Source organism: Palaemon carinicauda, chromosome 5 (genome assembly GCF_036898095.1).
Source record: "Palaemon carinicauda isolate YSFRI2023 chromosome 5, ASM3689809v2, whole genome shotgun sequence".
In the NCBI taxonomy this organism is placed as follows: domain Eukaryota; kingdom Metazoa; phylum Arthropoda; class Malacostraca; order Decapoda; family Palaemonidae; genus Palaemon; species Palaemon carinicauda.
The window spans coordinates 68,048,610-68,069,435 of NC_090729.1; the positions used below are offsets into that span (position 1 = coordinate 68,048,610).

At 36.7% G+C, this 20,826-nt stretch overlaps 2 protein-coding genes across 3 annotated transcripts; both read right to left on the reverse strand.

Moving 5' to 3' along the window:
- Positions 1-6,590: 6,590 nt before the first annotated feature.
- On the reverse strand, positions 6,591-11,116 carry LOC137640459 (uncharacterized). Of its 2 annotated transcripts, none has more exons than XM_068373003.1 (2): positions 10,700-11,116; positions 6,591-10,518 (listed from the first exon to the last, which is right to left on the reverse strand). In XM_068373003.1, the coding sequence occupies exon 2, from the start codon at positions 8,694-8,696 to the stop codon at positions 6,597-6,599; it is 2,100 nt and encodes a 699-aa protein (XP_068229104.1). In that variant the 5' UTR covers positions 8,697-10,518; positions 10,700-11,116; the 3' UTR covers positions 6,591-6,596. The 2 variants fall into 2 exon arrangements, with proteins under 2 accessions (XP_068229104.1, XP_068229105.1); XM_068373004.1 differs by having other exon boundaries at positions 10,687-11,116.
- On the reverse strand, positions 9,634-10,431 carry LOC137640957 (uncharacterized). The gene has a single exon (XM_068373416.1). It carries the CDS (start codon positions 10,429-10,431, stop codon positions 9,634-9,636), a length of 798 nt encoding a protein of 265 aa, XP_068229517.1.
- Positions 11,117-20,826: the final 9,710 nt, after the last annotated feature.

Consider the following 20,826-nt stretch of genomic DNA (forward strand, 5'->3'; position numbering starts at 1 on the left):
ACAACGATTTTTGAGGCAAAAGAACTAAACACAGTGGAGCAATATGTCTGCCAGTGTCTTTTTGAGGTTGCGTTAATGTGTGTGCGTTTGCGTGTGTGCGTTTGCGTGTGCGTGCAGGAGTTATTTTGTGTGTGCGTGCATTTACGTGTGCGTGCGTGACTTAATGTGTGTGTGTGTGCGTGTGTGTATGCAAGTGAGCATTGCAGCGGCTCAAGTATGTCATCAGTCTCCTCATGAAACCTTCACATTATGCACTGTCTAAATCATATCAGCCAATAACAACTCAGTTTTATTCTTTTGTCAAAATATCATTGGCCAAAAGAAACGTTTTTAAATCCCTTTTCCTGATTGGTTCTCCCGTTTGGATAACTCCGCCCACATCCTTGTAGAGAACCAATCAGCGAAGGAAGGAGGCGGAGTCAGGAGGAGCCGTGTTTGACTATGACTGGTGCCGATATTTGTTTCTTATTCATTACAATCACGATCACTATTATTCCTTTCCATCACTATTAACTAAATCATCACCATTAAAATGAGACATTTCCTTTTAATATATGGAAGGAAAGAAATTAAAACTTAACATTGAAAGCTTTTATATGAAATTAAAATCAGATGAAAACAATATTTTCCTTTTTGTGAAAAAAAAAAAAAAAACACCCGATTGAGACCTCTGAATATAATGTTCTACATCTATACAGTAATAATGATGATAATGATGATGATAATGATGTTAACAATGATATTGATAATGATAACAACGATATTAACAATGAATGACAGGATGAGGGAAAGGAGGCGAGGTTTTATAATGTCACTCAGAGGAAAAAAACAGAGAAAATTCTTACCTAAATGTTGAATCTCTTTTGTCTTTTCCAAAGATCGACAGAAGGCGTCGAGACTGGGTTGGTCTGGAAGACTCACTTCAAGGTTCCAAATATTTGGAGGGATTTGGAACGTTGGGTCCCAGATGCCTCTGTATCTCAAACAACTGTTCCAAAGAGAAGAAAAGAAAAGAAAAAAATAGTTATTGGATTTGATTGGGAATTTTATTATCAAGTTGATGATGATGATGATGTTGATGATGATGATGATGATGATGATGATGAAAACAAAAAGTAAAAAAAGAATAATTTCGTAGAATATGGAAATTGATATTAACGAAAAATTAGAAATAAAAATCGGGACTTTTTGATGTTTAGCCGACTTATTATAAGTCTAATTGTGACAATGATGATAATGATGATACTGACTATATAAAATATATTGTTTACAAGACTCAAGTTGATTAATATACTAAAGTTATGAGTTCTCTCTCTCCCTCTCTCTCTCTCTCTCTCTCTCTCTCTCTCTCTCTCTTTATTAGTAGGCCTATATATGTGTGCATGTGCATATGTTTGTATATATGATCATGTACCAGTGTATTGTCATAAAGATATTTTATTATTATATGTATCTTGCAATATTAGAAATAACTGTGAAGTAATAATAACTTACTCATTTGTGAGTAGATTCTTGATTGACTCTCTCTCTTCTACGGTCGGCTCTGAATCTCCGTAGAAATGTTTAAATAGACGTATGTCTGATGGGTTGATATGATGCCGGTAGAGTTGCCTTTGCAGTTCAACTAACCCATCAGTGTCATTAAGTCTTATTTGGATATCAATTTCCTCTCTGTTTGGGAGAGGGGGATCTGTGGCTCTAAGGAGGGCAATGTACGCATCAATTGTATGATTTTCAATTCTGGTGTCTTTATCAAACAACTTGAACCTCTGTGCTATCCATCTTGCAGAAGAATGATCACATTTGATATTCTTCAAGACTCTTAGCACAGAGTCTTTGTCGTTCACTCCCGACCTTACTAGGAGTTCCAGTGCCTCAATCTTGGCATCTTCTGACACCTTCATCTCGTCCTCGTCACCCATATGCAATAGGCTGGTCATCTGTATCAGCATATTTTGATATTTGTGAAGGTTTTCAGGGAGAAACCCTCCAAGAAGCATTTCAAAGATCTTTTTAGGTGTGGCTGTGTTTACAGATTGGCCCCAGCATTGGTTTGTCAATTTCATAGGGAAAGACAGAGCTGCCATGAATTCCATCATCCCTTTATGAGTGAAACTGTAATGAAAGGAGCTTTGGAAAGTGGTCACTCTCTTCAGGAAGGCGCCAGTTAGCTCTTCGGCTGGCAATCCCAAACGAGAAAAAGAGTTGGATAAATGATTGATGGTGGATTTTGGAATATTAATTTCATCATTTTGTAATGCTTTGAATGATTCACAGCATAGTTTTTCAATAAACTGCTGAACTCTATCATTTAATACACTTAGTGGTAAGTGAGCTATGAGCGGTTTTTCGCCAAACGCTCCTTCAATTTTGATAGAGACAAAAGGTAAAATTGCCAGTAGAGCTCAGCTTCAGTGGTGATGTTGCTTATAACCTCTGGTTTATTCATCCACAGAATTGTTACAAGAGCGAGATTTAAGGGTAGTCCCCACACCTCATGCATAGTGTGCTTTGTTTTCCTCAGATACTTTAACAGTTCATCTAATGATTGCAAAGGAGAATTGCCTGACCCCAATACTGCATAATACTTGCATACAAACTCTTCTCTCTTCTCCTTTGGAATTCCCTCAAGACTAATTGTAGACACAGTTGTGTAATCAGATTTCACCTGATTGTTGAATCTCTCCTGAAATTCAGGTCTGGTTGTCACAATAACACTAATTTTGCGGGATTTCTTCAGTGTCAAAACTTCTAGGAATAATTTTGCTGATTTATCATTCATTTCATCATACCCATCTATGATGAGAAGACACTTGTGAGCCAAACACACATCAATAATTTCATTATCTTTGAATTTCTGGTGAACATCTCCAAAATACGCCACTAACATGTCTTTAAAAGATTCAGTGGAATCCCTGCATTCTACATACAAAAGTATGGCAAAGTCACTAAGGCCTTTGATGTCGTCCTTCTTACTGAGCCAGTCAGAAATGATCTTCTTGACCAGTGTGGTTTTCCCCATACCTGCCATTCCCTTGATCAGTAAGAGTCCACTGTGATCATAATGAGGTACGTGATTCAGTATCTCCTCTATAGGAACACTACAGGGGCCACTTTCCCCTTCTAGCTTCATTTCTGTGTAAATCTTCTCTACTGGTATGTTGGGGTTAGAAGAGGTTCCTGTTATCAGGTTGAGAGGATTAATGCTTTTAAATTTTTCAAGAATTTTCTTCAAACAAGGGAAGCCTTCTTCTTCCAATAACTTTATCTTTTTTGTGAAGTCAATTTCCCTTTGATATTCATCAAAGACCTCGGCTCCTATACCTCCCTTTCTTATCTCTTCTATCTTCTGCCGGGTATCTTCAAAAACTCTGTCCATTTCTCTCTCGATTTCTTCTTTATCCTCAGTGATTATTACATCCCGGAGAACGACAAGTTTTAAGCCCTCTTGAACTTTTATTGTAAGTTCAAATAGTGTATCTATTACTTCGGAACATACTACTTTGTTTATCTTCAGATTGTGGGCTGCTTCATTCCTCTTATTTTTAATTTGTGTTAAACACAATTCTGGGTCGGACCCCTTTGGTTCATGCCACTTTTCGTCATTTTTTCCAGCTAAAAGTTTAGAAAACGGAAGAAGCGCATAAATCTGAGTTATGTCCCATGTTTCGTGTGATGAAGGATTCATGAACTTATCCCTTTGATTATTATTAAGAGTCTTCTTGACTTGAGAGATGTTGACCCCCTTGGCTTACGAGGTAGTCTTTGAATTCGGTGGTTGTTGGGTTCCAACCACGATTCACCCAGCAGAGGATATTGAAATAAAGAGGCTGAATGGCTTCCCTGAACATCTTCCATAATCTTACGCTTGACTCGTCAAACTCATCAATTTGGATCGAAGGATGAAATGTGTCTCTGTACGAAAGAGAAAATGTGATTGACAACAACAAAAACTTTTCCAGGCCATTTTATATATATAAAAAGAAATATAAGAGAATATATATATAGATGTATTTGCCTTATATATACATATATATATATATATATATATGTATTCATATGTATAGTTATATATATATATATATAGATATATATATATATATACACACACATATATATATATATATATATGTATGCATATATATATATATATATAAATATATATATATATATATTTATATATATATAGTTATATATATATATATATATATATACATATATATACATACATATATATATATATATATATAGTTATATATATATATATATATATATGTAATGCAGGATATATAACAACTCGGGCTGCCTTTCTGTATCTTTTATTGATCTGATTCAGCCTGTAAAGCATGACAATATAAATAGGTATCCCAAACATAATTTTCCACCACATTTAACAACCATACATTTAATAACATCACATTTGATATATAATACATTAACAATAATACATAGTAATAGTGCAATGAATAATAATGCAAAATGAACAGTACACGACAAATGCATACCCGCTCAACTTACAATGTGACCGCCCATTCTTAGCCATGGTAATTAATTGAATACGCCATCCGTCTATACACTGCCACCGACACTTGTCAGTCATAACAACGTCCTGCACTGCTTCCCCGCACCAACATAAAGAACTTGCTTGAATGATTTTCAGTATCAGACCATTACAATTTCTCGTGCCCGTATCCTCATTATGTCCCCGAATACAATGACAATACGAACATTAATGCAAAGTTTACTAATAAAATTTCATAAAAAATGCAGAACCAGCTAATTATAATTTACACAAAAAATAACACTGCATCCTATGATACGAAGGATATGTCAATCACGAATGGCAATTACACTACAATAATCACAACAATGAAAACTGAGGCGGTGAAAAGTACAACTAAGAAAATCCCAAGGACGGGAGAATTTTGCAACAGTCTCCCATCCTTGGAACAATCCGACAGTACTACAAAGGCCGCTTCTAACTAAAGCAACATGTTCTCAGTAATTTCGAATTGTCCAAAAGTTACAATATTACCAAATACAATTCCCAATATTTATCCAACTTAACATGTACATGAATTTCATTAACCAGAATATTACCACAACCACATAAATACAAACTATTATGATGATGATCATAATATACTCCCCCCACAACAGATTAATGCCACTTAAGTCTACTGTTCTTCCACCGGAAGTATCACCACTAATTTATGCACCGATCTGGTCATTAGTTTATCAGGTTCTCCCAAATACCGTTTTCCAAACTTATTTATCTTATATCTGAATACCACATCCCTTGTTTTTCCATCTCTTCCCTGCATCCCTTCTACCACTTGTGCTAATTTCCATTCTCCTCTCAATGCATTTTGGTCATTAACAAGTACAATATCACCCTTCATTACACTTCTTACATTCACATGCCATTTTTGTCTTACAATAAGAGTTGGAAAATAATTTTTCATCCATTTATTCCAAAACAATTCCACTATTTTCATCTTAAATGCATATGACTTATTAAAATGAACTCTCTCATTCCAAAATCCACAAGGAGCTTCGATGGTAGATCGACCCAATAGTAAATCATTAGGTCTTAACACAGTCCCTTCGGTAAAGTGTTCCCCTGGTTTAAACCCAATAGGCCGTTCATTCAACATATTGGCAACTTCATACATTACAGATTGTAGTTCCCCAAAAGATATGACTGATTCACCTATGATTCTGGTGAGTGACCTCTTCACCAGTCTAATTAAAGACTCGCTACAAGCGTTTTCCCATGGGGCATCAGCAGATTTATTAAATACCCAGGTTAAACCTTCAAATTTTCCAAAGTTAAACACTAAACCTTTATTCCACTGAGTAACCATTTCTCTCAACTCCTTGTTAGCAGACACCAACTGCGTACCATTATCACTGTAAAGCTTCTTTGGAAATCCTCTTATACATGTGAACCTTTTCAGTACAGTAAGAAAGTTTTGAGTATCATAACCCTCAGAAATGTCCAAATGTACAGCCCTTGTAACCATGCAATTAAAAATTACTCCAAATATTTTCCTTTTCACTCTTCTTTTTACAGTATCACAAACCCAGAAAGGGCCAAAAAGATCTAGGCTAACATTATGCCATGGAGGACATGGTTCAAGTCTCTCTTTTGGCAACTCTCCCATAGCTTGTGATGTACAGATCTTGTCAATTCTTCGACATACTACACACTGTTTTCTAATAGATTTCATTGTTTTCCTTGCTCCCAATATCCAATATTTCACTTGAGCTCTAGCAAGACTTGATTCAACTCCACTGTGATCCTTTTGATGTATGTGAGACAGGTATATTAAAGAGAATGGGTGCTTTGGTGGGAGAAGTATAAACTGATTCTGATCCCAATTGTCCTTCAACCATTTGGACATCCTGCTACCCACGGTGACTATGCCATCCTCTCTCGAAACTGGTCCTAAACGTCTATACCTCTTTTCCCAGTCTTGTGGCAAACTTGCTTGAGCGTTTTTGACGAAATACAACTCAGCTTGCTGTATCTCTTCTGTACTAGGATCGCACAATATAGCCTTAAACGATTTTTTCTTTATTGCACTAATAATTCAAGCCATCACTGATAACAGTCTTTTCATATTGCTAAATCTTTGGATATCAATCACCTGGCTACTTGAATTAATTTCTCCTTCATTTAAGGCCACTCTTGCAAAAACAACATCAGGAAGATCCGATACTGTACTCTGTTTTACAGGCCATTCCGAGGAATCTTGATACAGGAATTCTGGACCCTTTTGCCAAACAGATTCTGTGTCTAATTCTCTGGGGTTACATTTCCTAGTAGTCAAATCAGCGTTGTTTTCCTTGGAAGATACCCAAAACCATTCTATGGGTTCAGTTTTGGACTGAATTTCTGCAACCCTAATTCCAACAAAGGAATTAAACTGGTGGGATTCCTTCTGGATCTGTGCTCTTACTATCTCACTGTCAGTGATGTGGATTACCTTAGAGAATTTGTATCTCATATTGATTTCAATGGTTGCCCTCAATCTCGATGCTAAAACAGCAGCACACAGTTCTAATCGTGGTATACTGATTTGTTTCATAGGCGCTATTCTATTCTTTGAACAAAGAAGGTTTACATAATAATTACCATCTTGCTTTTCCCATCTAACATATGCTACAGCTCCATACGCTTTTATACTACTATCACAAAAAATGATCAACTCTGGGTCTTTAATTACGTCTGCAGGCCTTACACACCTATTAAAACAGATATTTTCAATTTCAAACATTTCCCTAAACAAATTTTTAGCTTCAGAGTATAAGGTATCACTAATAGGATCATCCCATCCCCTTGAATGTCCCTCATTAATTTCTACAATGATAAAACGCATCAATAACTTTGTCTTCAGCGTGAATGGTGTTAAGAGTCCCAAAGGATCATACAGCTTTGCAAATTGTGATAGTACACTTATCTTAGTCAACAGAGGTGGCATACAACTCTCAAAATTATCACAGTTCACATCCGACTCTATTCTACCTTCACAGGTTTTTTTTGAGAAATTGAGTTTGACCCTATATGAGAAAGTATCCAGTTTAGGTTTCCAACTTAAACCCAAAACCTTTTCCTGTTCAGTATTTAAAACCCTAGCATTATTATCCTTATCCTCTCCCGATAAAACCCAGTATTTAATCTGAAATCCTCCCAATCTTAATACTTCTTCTACTTCTTTAATCCTTTCCAATGCACAATCCTTCGAGTTAACACTACTGATGATGTCATCAACATAAGAGTCCTCTACTATCATCTTGGATGCTAGCGGAAAGCAATTATTAATTTCTGCAGTTTTACGAAGTGCCATCATTGCAATAGATCCTGAGGGTTTATCCCCAAATGTAACTGTCTTCAATTTATAATGACTAGGATCTCTTTCTAACTCAAAGTTTCTCCACAAAAACCTGTGAGTATGCATATCCTCTTCTGAAAGTTTTACAGTATTGTACATCTTTTTAATATCACCAACCACGCCTATCTTTCCTTCCCTGAATCGTAATAGTATTCCCAATAGGTTATTAATTACATCAGGTCCCTTTGCAAGTAGGTCATTCAGAGATATTCCTTGATATGATGCTGCAGCATCAAATACTATTCTCACTGGGGTTGATGAGGAATCTGTTTTATAAACTGCATGGTGGGGTAAGTAGAAGATTGGACCCTTATAATCCAGCTCTGACTTCAATAATTTTTCCGCTACCCCTCGATCCAACATGTCTTGAATTTGTTCTTGATATTTTTTGCATTGTGTTGCTCCCAGCCTTTTCAGTCTCTTTTCGGTAGCCTTCAATCTAGCATAAGCCATCGGAAAATTATTTGGCAGTTTAGAAGGGTCAGAAATCCAAGGATACTTAGATATCCAGCACAAGTTTTCTTCATCATAAGTTAATCCATCTTCAATGAGTTTGAGTTCTCTCTCTTCCCTAATAGTTAAATTTCCCTTTACTGAACATTCTCCGCATTTGCAACCTCCACATTTTGGGATACACTCCGTTCCCAAACTTTCATCCAAGAAATAATTCTCCACTAATTTACCCACATTTGGTTTAGCCCTGAAATGCCAATCAGCAGTGTCATCGTAGCTTATATGATTAATTTGAACACAGTACTTCTTTTCACCTTCCTTCTCATCAAATCTACCCCTAATCATTGGACAATAATTGAATATTATCTACCGTTTTTATGACTTGTGGCAATAAAGTACAGTAATCTGATCCTATTAGCAGCTCTATACGTCCCTCTGGCCTTTGAAGGAGTTTCTCCTGCACTCCCAGTCTCCTTGCTATTTCTCCCAAATCCATATGATGATGAACAGCAGTTATTTCAGACACGCCACAAACTTCTATAAGTTTTTCTATTCCTGCTTGATCCTTTAATGATACTTCATAAACACAACTATCCAACTCCTCTGTGTGATCACCAACTTTAGTCATAGATAATTTTATAGGAATACCTTTGAGTCCTAGTTTCCTTGCCATTCTAAATGTAATTAAACTAATGTTACTTCCTGCATCATACAACGTGGGGATAGTCTTCCCTTCACTGTTAACAAACCCAGTCATCAGAATTGTACCTTTTTTACTTAAATAGTTACTTGTGGCATCAATTGTTGAATTATTTGGATTGTTAAATAGTGTGTGTAAATTTGAATGATGATGTTTACCACACACCTCTCCATTTACTTTTACCCTACATGGAAATCTTTTCTCACAATTTCTGGAGAAATGTCCCGTACGGAGACAGGCGTAGCAAACTCCCTTTTTTCTTAAAAAGTCCATCTGATTTTCAGCTGACCATTGCTTAAATGTCATACAATCCTTCAATTCATGAGATTCACTATCATGGACAGGACAATTTTTTCTTATCTGATCACTGTTATACCTTGTTCTATTAATTCCACCTATATTTTTTCCTTCGCTAATGTGATATAAACTGGTTAAACATTCAGACAATTGATTTTGAAGTTTCTCTTGTCCTATAGTCAACAATTTTATAGCTTCTGCTAATTCCTTTTCCTTAGCAAATTCCCTTTCCACAGTATGTACTGTTACCTTAGTCGCACCACTTCTTGAATTATCTTGTAAATACTACAGAGCTTTGCGATGATCTGTCAGAAATGTAACTAAATTCTTAAATTTGTCCGAATTTAATTCCTGCACTTTAATGGCCCATTCTCTTTTTAACACCGACGGCAGCAATCTTTCTACTTGGGTTAGTACAGTAGTATTCTCCAGTTCTGTAGTCAAGTTTAAATTACTTACATCTAACCACACCTTTTCTACTGTATTGATTAGATTAATTAACTTTCTGTCATCACTATCATTAAGCGGTTTATATGCCCTTATATCTCCCAATATCGCATCGATCAGTTTTCCTTCATTACCGTATGCTTCATTTAGTCTATCCCACATTCGTTTATAATCATCTATATCCTCCACAAGCCTCCTCGGTTCCCCTTCTAATGATATTCTAAGTACGTACGGGTCTTTCCCATGTTGTGACACAACTAGTCTTTCATAATCTCTTACAAAGGCAGGAAATGCTCTCACTGAACCACTAAATTTTGGAGGCTCAAGTTTTTTCAAGGCAAGCACAGTATTATTTTTCACTTTTGTCTTTCCCTTTATCACGCCAAGTAATGAATATTTTATAGTTTCCAATTCCTGTATATATTCCTCATATTCCTGACAAGATTCGCCAACCTTTAATTGTTCTATCATTTGTTCATTGATAACATCAACCTTTTCGAAACACTCACTAACCTCAGTGTACAACACTTCCAATGTTTCTATCGAGTCTCCTCTTCTCTGTGCATCCTTGAATAATCCAACCTTCCGATTGAACCTCCTCTTGGCTGTGGTGCGTTCCCTCTTCAGTTCCTCCATGGCTGCTCTGCGATATTGCTGAATTGTAGTGCAGGATATATAACAACTCGGGCTGCCTTGCTGTATCTTTTATTGATCTGATTCAGCCTGTAAAGCATGACAATATAAATAGGTATCCCAAATATGATTTTCCACCACATTTAACAACCATACATTTAATAACATCACATTTGATACATAATACATTAACAATAATACATAGTAATAGTGCAATGAATAATAATGCAAAATGAACAGTACACGACAAATGCATACCCGCTCAACTTACAATGTGACCGCCCATTCTTAGCCATGGTAATTAATTGAATACGCCATCCGTCTATACACTGCCACCGACACTTGACAGTCATAACACCGTCCTGCACTGCTTCCCCGCACCAACATAAAGAACTTGCTTGAAGGATTTTCGGTATCAGACCATTACAATTTCTCGTGCCCGTATCCTCATTATGTCCCCGAATACAATGACAATACGAACATTAATGCAAAGTTTACTAATAAAATTTCATAAAAAATGCAGAACCAGCTAATTATAATTTACACAAAAAATAACACTGCATCCTATGACACGAAGGATATGTCAATCACGAATGGCAATTACACTACAATAATCACAACAATGAAAACTGAGGCGGTGAAAAGTACAACTAAGAAAATCCCAAGGACGGGAGAATTTTGCAACAGTCTCCCATCCTTGGAACAATCCGACAGTACTACAAAGGCCGCTTCTAACTAAAGCAACATGTTCTCAGTAATTTCGAATTGTCCAAAAGTTACACTATTACCAAATACAATTCCCAATATTTATCCAACTTAACATGTACATGAATTTCATTAACCAGAATATTACCACAACCACATAAATACAAACTATTATGATGATGATCATAATATATATATATATATATATATATATATATATATATATATATATATATATATATATATATATATATATATATATATATATATATATATATATATATATATATATATATATATATATATACAGAGAGAGAGAGAGAGAGAGAGAGAGAGAGAGAGAGAGAGAGAGAGAGAGAGAGAGAGAGAGAGAGAGAGAGACGGTATTGATGATTTTGAAAATGATCTTCGAAGATAAAGATAACAAAAATGGTAAGAACAAAGCAACATCTTGAACCTTAAGGTATCCTTCTCGCGACAATCAAGTCAGCCCAGTACAGCGTTAAGAAAAAAGAAAAAAAAAAAAAAAGGAAAATTACTCGACAGTGTACCATCAAGCAAGAAAATTATACCCCAAGACAGTGGAAGGCTATGATCCTGCGTCTACGGCACTATCCATGTCTAGAGTACATTAGTTTGATTCCAAAATGTCATTTTCCTAAAAGAGCTGCTTGTCATAGCTAACGTATCTCTTCTACCCTTAGCATGTGGGCAAATACCAAAAGAGTGAGTGTGTATGGTGTATTATCCTTAGTAATGTCAGATATATCGATGAAAAGGAGAATGTGTATGGAATATGCCAGACTATTCAATGTAAGTGTATACAAAGAAAAGAGGCGAACCTGCAGGATTCAACATCAAGGTGTCTGGCTATTCCTTAGGTTTGGTTAGGCGTTAAAGGATTATAAAACTCTTTCGTAATATTATCTCTACAGGTGGCTGGTGCCTTGACCATCCTACTACCTAAAAGAAAAGTAGAACTGTTTCAAAATAATAATTCTCCTCCAGGCTGAACTCAAGGTTGCATAAAAATTCTTGATGAATTCCAGGAAAAATCTATCGAAGTTGCATTGAACAAACCTGAAATTTTCCCTACACAGCGATGGATGTTAGACAAGAAAATCTGTTTGTTGTAAAATATCTATATTTCATTGAAAGATAATAAAAGCAGACTGGTCAGATGTCAAAATGGAAATATGTGGAGCGGTTGAAAGCAAATGTCCGGGAGAGATTCGATGGAGTGTAAACGCGCAGTTGCTAACTGGGCTGCCATGAAATTCTTTTTATTGCTATCTCACACATATTCCTCACTAGCCGACAATAATTTAAAAGGGCTTTCCTGATTCCCAATAATAGGGAATATATAAATTCAAGTGGAAACTTTCTATTTTTATAATTATATTAAGCTATCATCGGATATTTTACGATTATATCGTGAATTTTGTTTTATATACCAGACATAGGGAACTTTTGATTAATATTAAAATATTCTTTTAATAATTAGAATTATATAGTGTATATGTAAAAAAAAACTAGAAATTACCATAAATAATTCTCTAGTCAATGCATACCTTCTTAATTGCAAAAGATTCCAAGGTAGTCCATGAGCCAGACACTCAAATTTTGGATTTGACTACCACCAAGGGGGACTAATAGCCATTGTGTGTTTTAGTTAGCTTAGTATCTGAGGTACATGAAAACATGTGATGGACATTTCAGAAGTCCAGCTTAATACCCTTATGGCGGCCATCTTTAAAGATGGCCGCCGTTTTTACCAAAATTGGCCAGATGTCAGAAATTTGCCTCCTGCCTTTCATAATTTTGTTTCAGACCAAATCTAATTGTTTGATATTATAGTATACAAGATTATCAAGGAGGAATACATACTTTTAGGTGAATTTTTAACATAATTTATTTTTAAATCATAAAAGATATGAGAAAAAAAATCACATTTTTGCATTTTTTAAATTTTCTTTTTTCTTTTTTCATTTTCCTTGTATTTGTCCACAAGTTTAGTTCTTACTTAAGTATTACCTGACTCTTAGCCTTATTAAGTACCTCCTTGTAAAAATATCTGCTCATCCACATGAAATATTTACATACAAATGACATGTGCAATCTGATTCAGATATTCCCCTCCATCTACGACATTGAATTATATATATTCTTGTATATATTATGGCAAACATACTGTCCCTAGTAAATTGTTTTATGTTTTGAGTAAAATTCAACATATTATAAACTTCTTATGGCATATTAAAAACACACATTACATATGATGAAATGGGTGTTCTCTTTTTGTACCTGATCCACAATTTAATATTCAGTCCTCATCACTTTCGGAATCCTCAGAATCTAGTTCCATTTCTTTTTCTTCATCAACCATGTTGGAACATGCTGTAAGCTTACAGGCTGCTGTGCATTTAAGTCCATTTATAATGCATGAGCAGTTTGCTGGTTGACACTGTCTGGAACATTTGCAGGACATTAAACGGAGGACAATTTCTGGGGCTGGCATAGTCGTCATCCACTGAATCAGCAGATTCCCTTCACTCATTGTCCATCCATGGCCATCATTTGGATTTGGAATACAAGGGAAGTTTTCAAGGCTATTCCTCCAAATGGGCGACTGGTAATTAGCACGAACTGTGTGCTGGTACAAAGTGTTCTGGCAAGGTGGTAACTGGCCTGATTCAACATCCCCTTGGCGGCTCTGAAACCTTTCGTACCTTAGTTGATTAACTCTCAGACACTTTGTGTTGCGCGAATACAATTTACATGTGAATTCTTCAGTGAGTTCAAATATTGCACCAGAAAGCTGTCAACTTGAACCAAGTTCAGAGAAAGCCACTTGATATTTCTGGTTTTGAATGATTAGTTTTAATGCCTTCAGCTTGCCTTGTCCATCCAATGCGCTAATAGTGTCGCATCCAGTCCATGCATGAAGGCCAAATAACGCATTTCTCACACCATCCCCAATAGCACTACTCAATTTGCTGGTGTTGGCCAGTCTGATGCTCAGTTTAGTGCCCCTTCTTATGAATATTTGACTCTTTATCAGATGGCTTAGAGCAAGACAAATTATTAAAACATCTGTGTCATCTGATATTAATAGCAGTGAGTTGAATTCTTCTCCTGCATGCTTAGCATGTAGAAGCAAACGACTATCAGCTTCTTCTTGACTTGAGGCTAGTTTTTCAACTATTTGACAGTCATTCTGGGTGAGTTTCAGACATTTGTTTCCAAATGTTACAATCATGATTTTCTCTCCAAGTTTCACTCTTTTCTCTAGATCTTTCCAGCTTTCAGCCAGGAATGCAGTCAGATTGTTCTTGCTTACTGTACAAGTGAGCAGCCTCCTCCAATTCTTTATCTTATGGCCTGGTCTAATCTGCTTAAATGCTGTACCCATATGTAAACCATGTCCACGGCTTTCCCGTTCAGCAGTCTTGATTGATTGGTCTGTATAGTTATCAAACACTATATCAATTCTTTTACTTTTTTGGCTTGCATAAAGAATCTGGCTAAGCACTTTATCTGATAACTCATCAAAAGTATGATTCTCTCCTTGGGTCTTTTGAATGAGAGCCATGGCATCAATAATTGTAGCATGGGGCTCACTTTTTTTTTCTGCTGTATGTACTTTTCCTTCCAAATGCTTCCCCAAAACAGCCTTATTGGTTTTCTCCATAGTGCCATCAGCATTAGCTAGTGCCCAAGGTATAGGACCAAGAGGGTGACTGAAAACATCTAACATGTCCAACTTACGGTTCTGTGCTATCAGAAGCATGTTACCAAAATCCGGGCGATCTGCCTTGAGCATTACTTCAGTCTTTGTTCCCTTGATAGTTCTTTGTTTCTTCATGTTGTGGAAGGTTTTCAGGTTCAGTCTGTTTATGGTATCATAGAATCCCTCCCCCTGCTGTAGACGCTGTACTTGAAACTTTAGGTACGCTTCCTCTCCCTTTTGTTTTGCTGACAATAAATCCTGGGAGATCTCTGGGGGTGCAGCTGCTCCAGTGGAAAGGCTGACTACATCTAAGTGGTCTTGCTGGAAAGGATTGATCCAGATATTTTCAAGCAGATCTACTAGTGATATTCAAGGTCTGGATGACTTAGACTTGAACAATGGATGGATATTCTTTCCTGTAACTGCCTCACAGCAGCAGCTCGGTGTTCTGCTGTTAAATAATAGCGAGACACAGTACCAGGTTTAAGACTAAATCCACGTGTACCACCAGCAGTTTGGGTGTCCTTGTTGACAGTTTCTTCAGTAGTTTGGTCTACTGCAATGCGTGCAAATGGATTAGCTGAACTGAGTTGTACTGAAAATCCACCATTAAGAAAATGAGCATACAACTGTGGAAAATTCTCCTTCAAATGAGTCATCTGTGCATAGTACATCAGGGAGATATCTGGCATAGTTGGTTTTGTCCATCGCAAAACACCAAAGAATTACCTCACGAATGCATGCTATATGAAGCAGCCAGTCACCTTCCCTGTCAGCTTGCAAGAGCCCAAGAAGTGTCTCAACCATTTCTATGTATGTCATCCAGTATGATGCCAACGGACCCTTGTTTTTCATGTCACATATATTCATGGAACAGCTGCAAGACTCTTTTGCAAGAGTTGTTTTCCAATACATCATGATAAATTGAAGCACAAATGTTTTGATGCAGTTCATTTAGTACACCTTTAGCTTCATATGAACATGGTAGAGCATCAGGTTGTTTATCTTCTAGCCATTCCTGAAATGCATGCCAGGCAAGCCTCATTAAGGCTTCATACATGAGCTTATGAAAACGTACTCCTCTGTTGTATTGTTTTCCTTCTAACACTTTGTTAATAGATCCCTCAGCAATAACTTCAGATTCCACAGCTAAATCCCGTAGTCCTGCATCACCATACATTTTTCCAGTTGTAGCATAAAATTGCATATTGTGTGGAAATTCCCCATCATTAATACAATCTTTCCATATTTTTTCTGGATACTTCCATGCAATTTCTGTTGCCTTAGCAAACAAAGTGTGATCCAGGACAATTGCTATGCTGTCTAGGTGGAGTGATGACTGAATAGTGATGGATTGATAGAGGATTTCCTGTACAGTTGTCATTTCTGTTGCAGGAGCATTTATTGTTGGTAGGTACCCAACTGTGTCTGATGCAACTGGAATATTGTCTCTGGTTAAAATGTTGAATCCTGTCCACGAACTTACTGTTTGATTTGTTGGGTCCTGTGCCCGCTCTATTATGAATAGAATATTTCTCTGCTGTGCCCTCCAAGCAGCATCCTTTAATACTTCAGAAAGGTCAGCTGGTGTTACTGGTGCTGGACCATTCCTTTTGCCTGCAGTATACACTGGAAGTGGTATGTCAGAGGATCTGATTGTTCTCTTCTTGTCCTTTTTGCTGATGGATAATTGTGGTTTAGATGGGGCACATGTCATCGATTTGGCCTGTACAATTATTCCATTCACACGATGTGAAGTTCCTGCTCCACTGAGTACCTCCTCTTGTTTGTCAATGTTATCAAATGCTATCACTGTAGGAACACCAGCATGGATATGTGAAGGTAATGGAGCCAATCGTTATCTGTGCTCTCTAGCTTTTCAAGACAGAGTGCAGTGTCAATCTCTTCTAAAACTGAATATGAACATGAATGTCCCAATCGATTCAATGTTTTAATCAGCTCAACATTTCCTGTAAGTGTTTTTACAACCAAAGGAAGCAGGACATGCTTGGGTGTAAGCTCCTTACATACAGTCACACCAGAGATAATGTCTTGAACAATAGACCATGACAACCTATTAACATGCAAGGTGGGTGCCTGTTCTTTTCCACAAAGTAAGATGCAGAGAAACTTCATGAGATTATCTGGTATGGGCAAATATCCTTCACTAAGTTCTTGAGGGTGTGGAGGCCATGTTTGTTCTGGGATTTCACATTTTATTTCATGGCGTAAAACTGGGCAATCTTGACTATTAAACAATCAAAGTCATCATTTTGGGTATATGCCTGAAGTTTGTTCTTTAACAGTACATTTTCATTAATGACTGATTCATACGACAAATTGTCAGGTCTCAGATAGACCAGGCGAGATATGGTGAAGAAATGTAATGCCTCTCCAGACTCAGCCTCAAGTTTACGGCATAGATGGTTCTTTGTGGCATCCGTAACTTCATATTCCTTTCTGATTCATGAAGGTTATAACCTTTGATGTGAGCTCAGTTAAGGGAAGAATTTGTGGTTTATTGAAAAGATCATTACGAATAAATTCACTCAACATTTTCATAGCTGCTTTCTCCACTTTCTGGTAAGGATCCTCTTCCTGCTGGTTGTCATCACTCTTTTCAGGTTTAGTACGAGTGTAGCCTTTGTAACAGGATTTATGATAGTAGGCCCCTGCTGCAACAATGTCTCTTGATGTGATAGCAAGGATTCTTTCATCCATACGTTGATTGGCAATGTCCCTAATCCTTTTATCAGCTCTTAGCTCAACTGCTGGTTTTAAGGGCTTCCTGGTATTTGTATGTTTCACATATTTTGATGTTTTCAAACAGAATATGCACACCTTATCGTACACTATAGATTGTGGGGCAGGGCCTTGTCGGGATGAATGCCAAGGCATGAAGGCATCATCTTCTTTTAGTTCCAAACTTTCTTGGTTTCTTAGCTTATCCAGGGCCTTTTTATGAGTGAAATAGATCTGCATTTTCTGTGACATAGTACACTTGATAAAGCTTCTGGGAATTCTTGTGCCAAGCTAAGTATTGGTTCAAAGTTTCTTATTTTTGCAGCTTCACGTAGGGTAATCCAGGAAGCTTCATCTTGAGGACTACTTAGTTCATTCAGTGTGGACACTTTCCCACATATAACACAGCTCTTAGGGTCCATTCTTGGTCGCTTTGTTGTAACTTCATCAGCCATTTTGGTACCCAAATAAGTCAAGCCTGAAACAAATATTTAGGGGCCGTTCAAATATTATATCGCCATCATATTAAATGTGCCAATAATTATAAATATTTATTCATTCTTTTCTAAATTCTCTCAAAACACAAAAAAGACAAAGCATTGAATAAGAGCAAATATGAACAAAATGAATGACTTAAATATATAGGAAATGGTATACTGTATATACATATTAATATACGTATAAATGTATATGACACTAGTTTTTAATTTGACAAAGCTGTGAACAGAGAAATACAAGGTGACCTTTTGATATTTCAACAAATAACAGTATTCAGAGGTGGAATATGAGCAAAAAATTAAAAAAAAATAGAATAGAAAGGGAACGTCGCACAAAATAATGAAAAAAAAATAGGAAAAAATCACATTTTTCACTATTTTACTGGATATAAACAAATAAACAACAGATAACCACCCAAAAGTATGCCATTTGATGCATTGTGTTATATACAACAAATTTATAACAATTAGGCATTGTTTCTACTGAATTAAAAGTGAACAAGAAGCATTCCTTAGCGATACATAATAATTTATTGGTTAGGGCAGCCATCTTTAAAGATGGCCACCAAAATGCTATTAAGCTGGGCTTCTGCAATGTCCATCACATATTTTCATACAACCCATATACCAAGCTTACTGAAAAACATAGTGGTTATTAGTCCCCCAATATGGTAGTCAAATCTTGCCTGGCTCATGGACTAAGGGTCATTGCCAATTAGTAAATCCTTTCCAATTAATTATGGAGAGAAATTTCCGGATTCCTATTCAGATTCCCCTAGAATTATACATTTTTAAACTAAAATAATGTTTTTTTTTTTTTTTTAAACATTAATGTGTTAAAATTTAAGGTAATGAAAAATCGGAAGAAAATATAGTGGTAATTATAATCTTTGTTAAATGGGTGAAGATAATAAATTTCTTAACAAATAAACGGATAGATTGTCAATATATTCGTTTGATTCATTTGGTAAATTCGTACGAATAACAATTCATTATTTGATAAAAGCCGATTTTTTTTTCTAATTTTCTGTCGCTTAATAATGAAAGCATATGCAATTAGAGAGGGAATTAAAGGCGTTAATCCCTTAACTATGAGGTTCAAAATCCATATTATTCAGTCACTTTAGATGAATTAGCAGCCATGTAACTCTACGATTTACAATTAACGGAAATTAGTTAATTAGGCAGTCGCAACTGGTAGCAGACTGACACTCAATGGTCGCTAGTGAACGGCAATGAAGTTGGTGACTGGTTACAGTATAAGGTAAACTTCATATTTGTGCAACCAAAATACTGATCATATGCAACCAGTCAGCATCCAGTCTGCGACTACACTTTTGGCTGGTCGCACACTAACACTTAATGATCGCAGATTGACACTTGAAGGTAGCTAGTGGATGGCAATGAAGTTAACAACTGGTTACAGTTTTAAATAAAAGTCATACTTGTGCGATCAAGAGGATGATCATATGCAACCAATCGGTATCAAGTCTTCAACTAAATATTTGACTGGTTGCACGCTGACACTCAGTGGTGGCATGCAATGGAAATGAAGTTGGCGACTGGTTACAGTATTAGGTAGACTTCATAGTTGTGCAACCAAGATACTGATCATATGCAACCAATCAGCATCAAGTTTGCAACTACATTTGCGACTGATCACAGACTGAAACTGATTAGTCGCTAATGGATGGCAATGAAATTGGCAACCGCTTACAGTTTTAAGTAAACCTCATAGTTGTGCAACCAGAATGCTGATCCTATGCAATCAGTCAGCATCAATTTTGCGACTACAATTGCGACTGGTCACAGACTGACACTGAGTAGTTGCTAGTGGATGACAATGACGTTGGCAACTGTTAACAGTTTTAAGCAAACTTCATAGTAGTGCAACCAAAAAGCTGATCATATGCAACCTATCACCATCAAGTCTCCGACTACATTTGCGACTGGTCACAGACTGAAACTCATTAGTCGCTCGTGGATGGCAATGACATTGGCAGTTGGTTACAGTTTTAAGTAAACTTCATAGTTGTTCAACTAAGATGCTGAACACATGCGACAAGTCACCATCAAGTTTGCGACCACATTTGCGACTGGTCGCAGACTGAAACTGATTAGTTGCTAGTGGATGGCAATGAAGTTGGTAACTGGTTACAGTTTTAAGTATACTTCATAGTTGTGCAACCAAGATGCTGATCATAAGAAACCAGTCAGCATCGTCTGCAATTACACTTGCGATTGGTCACAGACTGACACTCACTGGTCGCTAAAGGGTGGCAATGAATTTGGCAAATGGTTACAGTTTTAAGTAACCTTCATAGTTTAGCAACCAAGATGCTGATCATATGCAAACCAGTCAGGACTATATTTCACACTTATCGCAGACAGACAATAATTAGCCGCTCGTGGCTGGCAATGAAGTTGGCAGTTGGTTACAGTTTTAAGTTAACTTCATAGTTGTGCGACCAAGATGCTGATCAAACGCAACCAGATAGCATCCAGTCTGAGACTACATTTGCGACTGGTCACAGACTGACACTGATTAGTCGCTAGTGGATGGCAATGAAGTTGGCAACTGTTTACAGTTTTAAGTAAACCTCATAGTTGTGCAACCAAGATGCTAATCATATGCAAACCAGTCAGTGACTACATTTCCAACTAGTCGCAGACTGACACTGATTAGTCGCTCGTGGATGGCAATGAAGTTGGCAACTGGTTACA

Bases quoted from the DNA above. Each gene is read 5' to 3' on its own strand.
- LOC137640957 (XM_068373416.1), bottom strand. From the start codon at position 10,431: ATGGAGGAACTGAAGAGGGAACGCACCACAGCCAAGAGGAGGTTCAAT.
- LOC137640459 (XM_068373003.1), bottom strand. From the start codon at position 8,696: ATGATTAGGGGTAGATTTGATGAGAAGGAAGGTGAAAAGAAGTACTGT.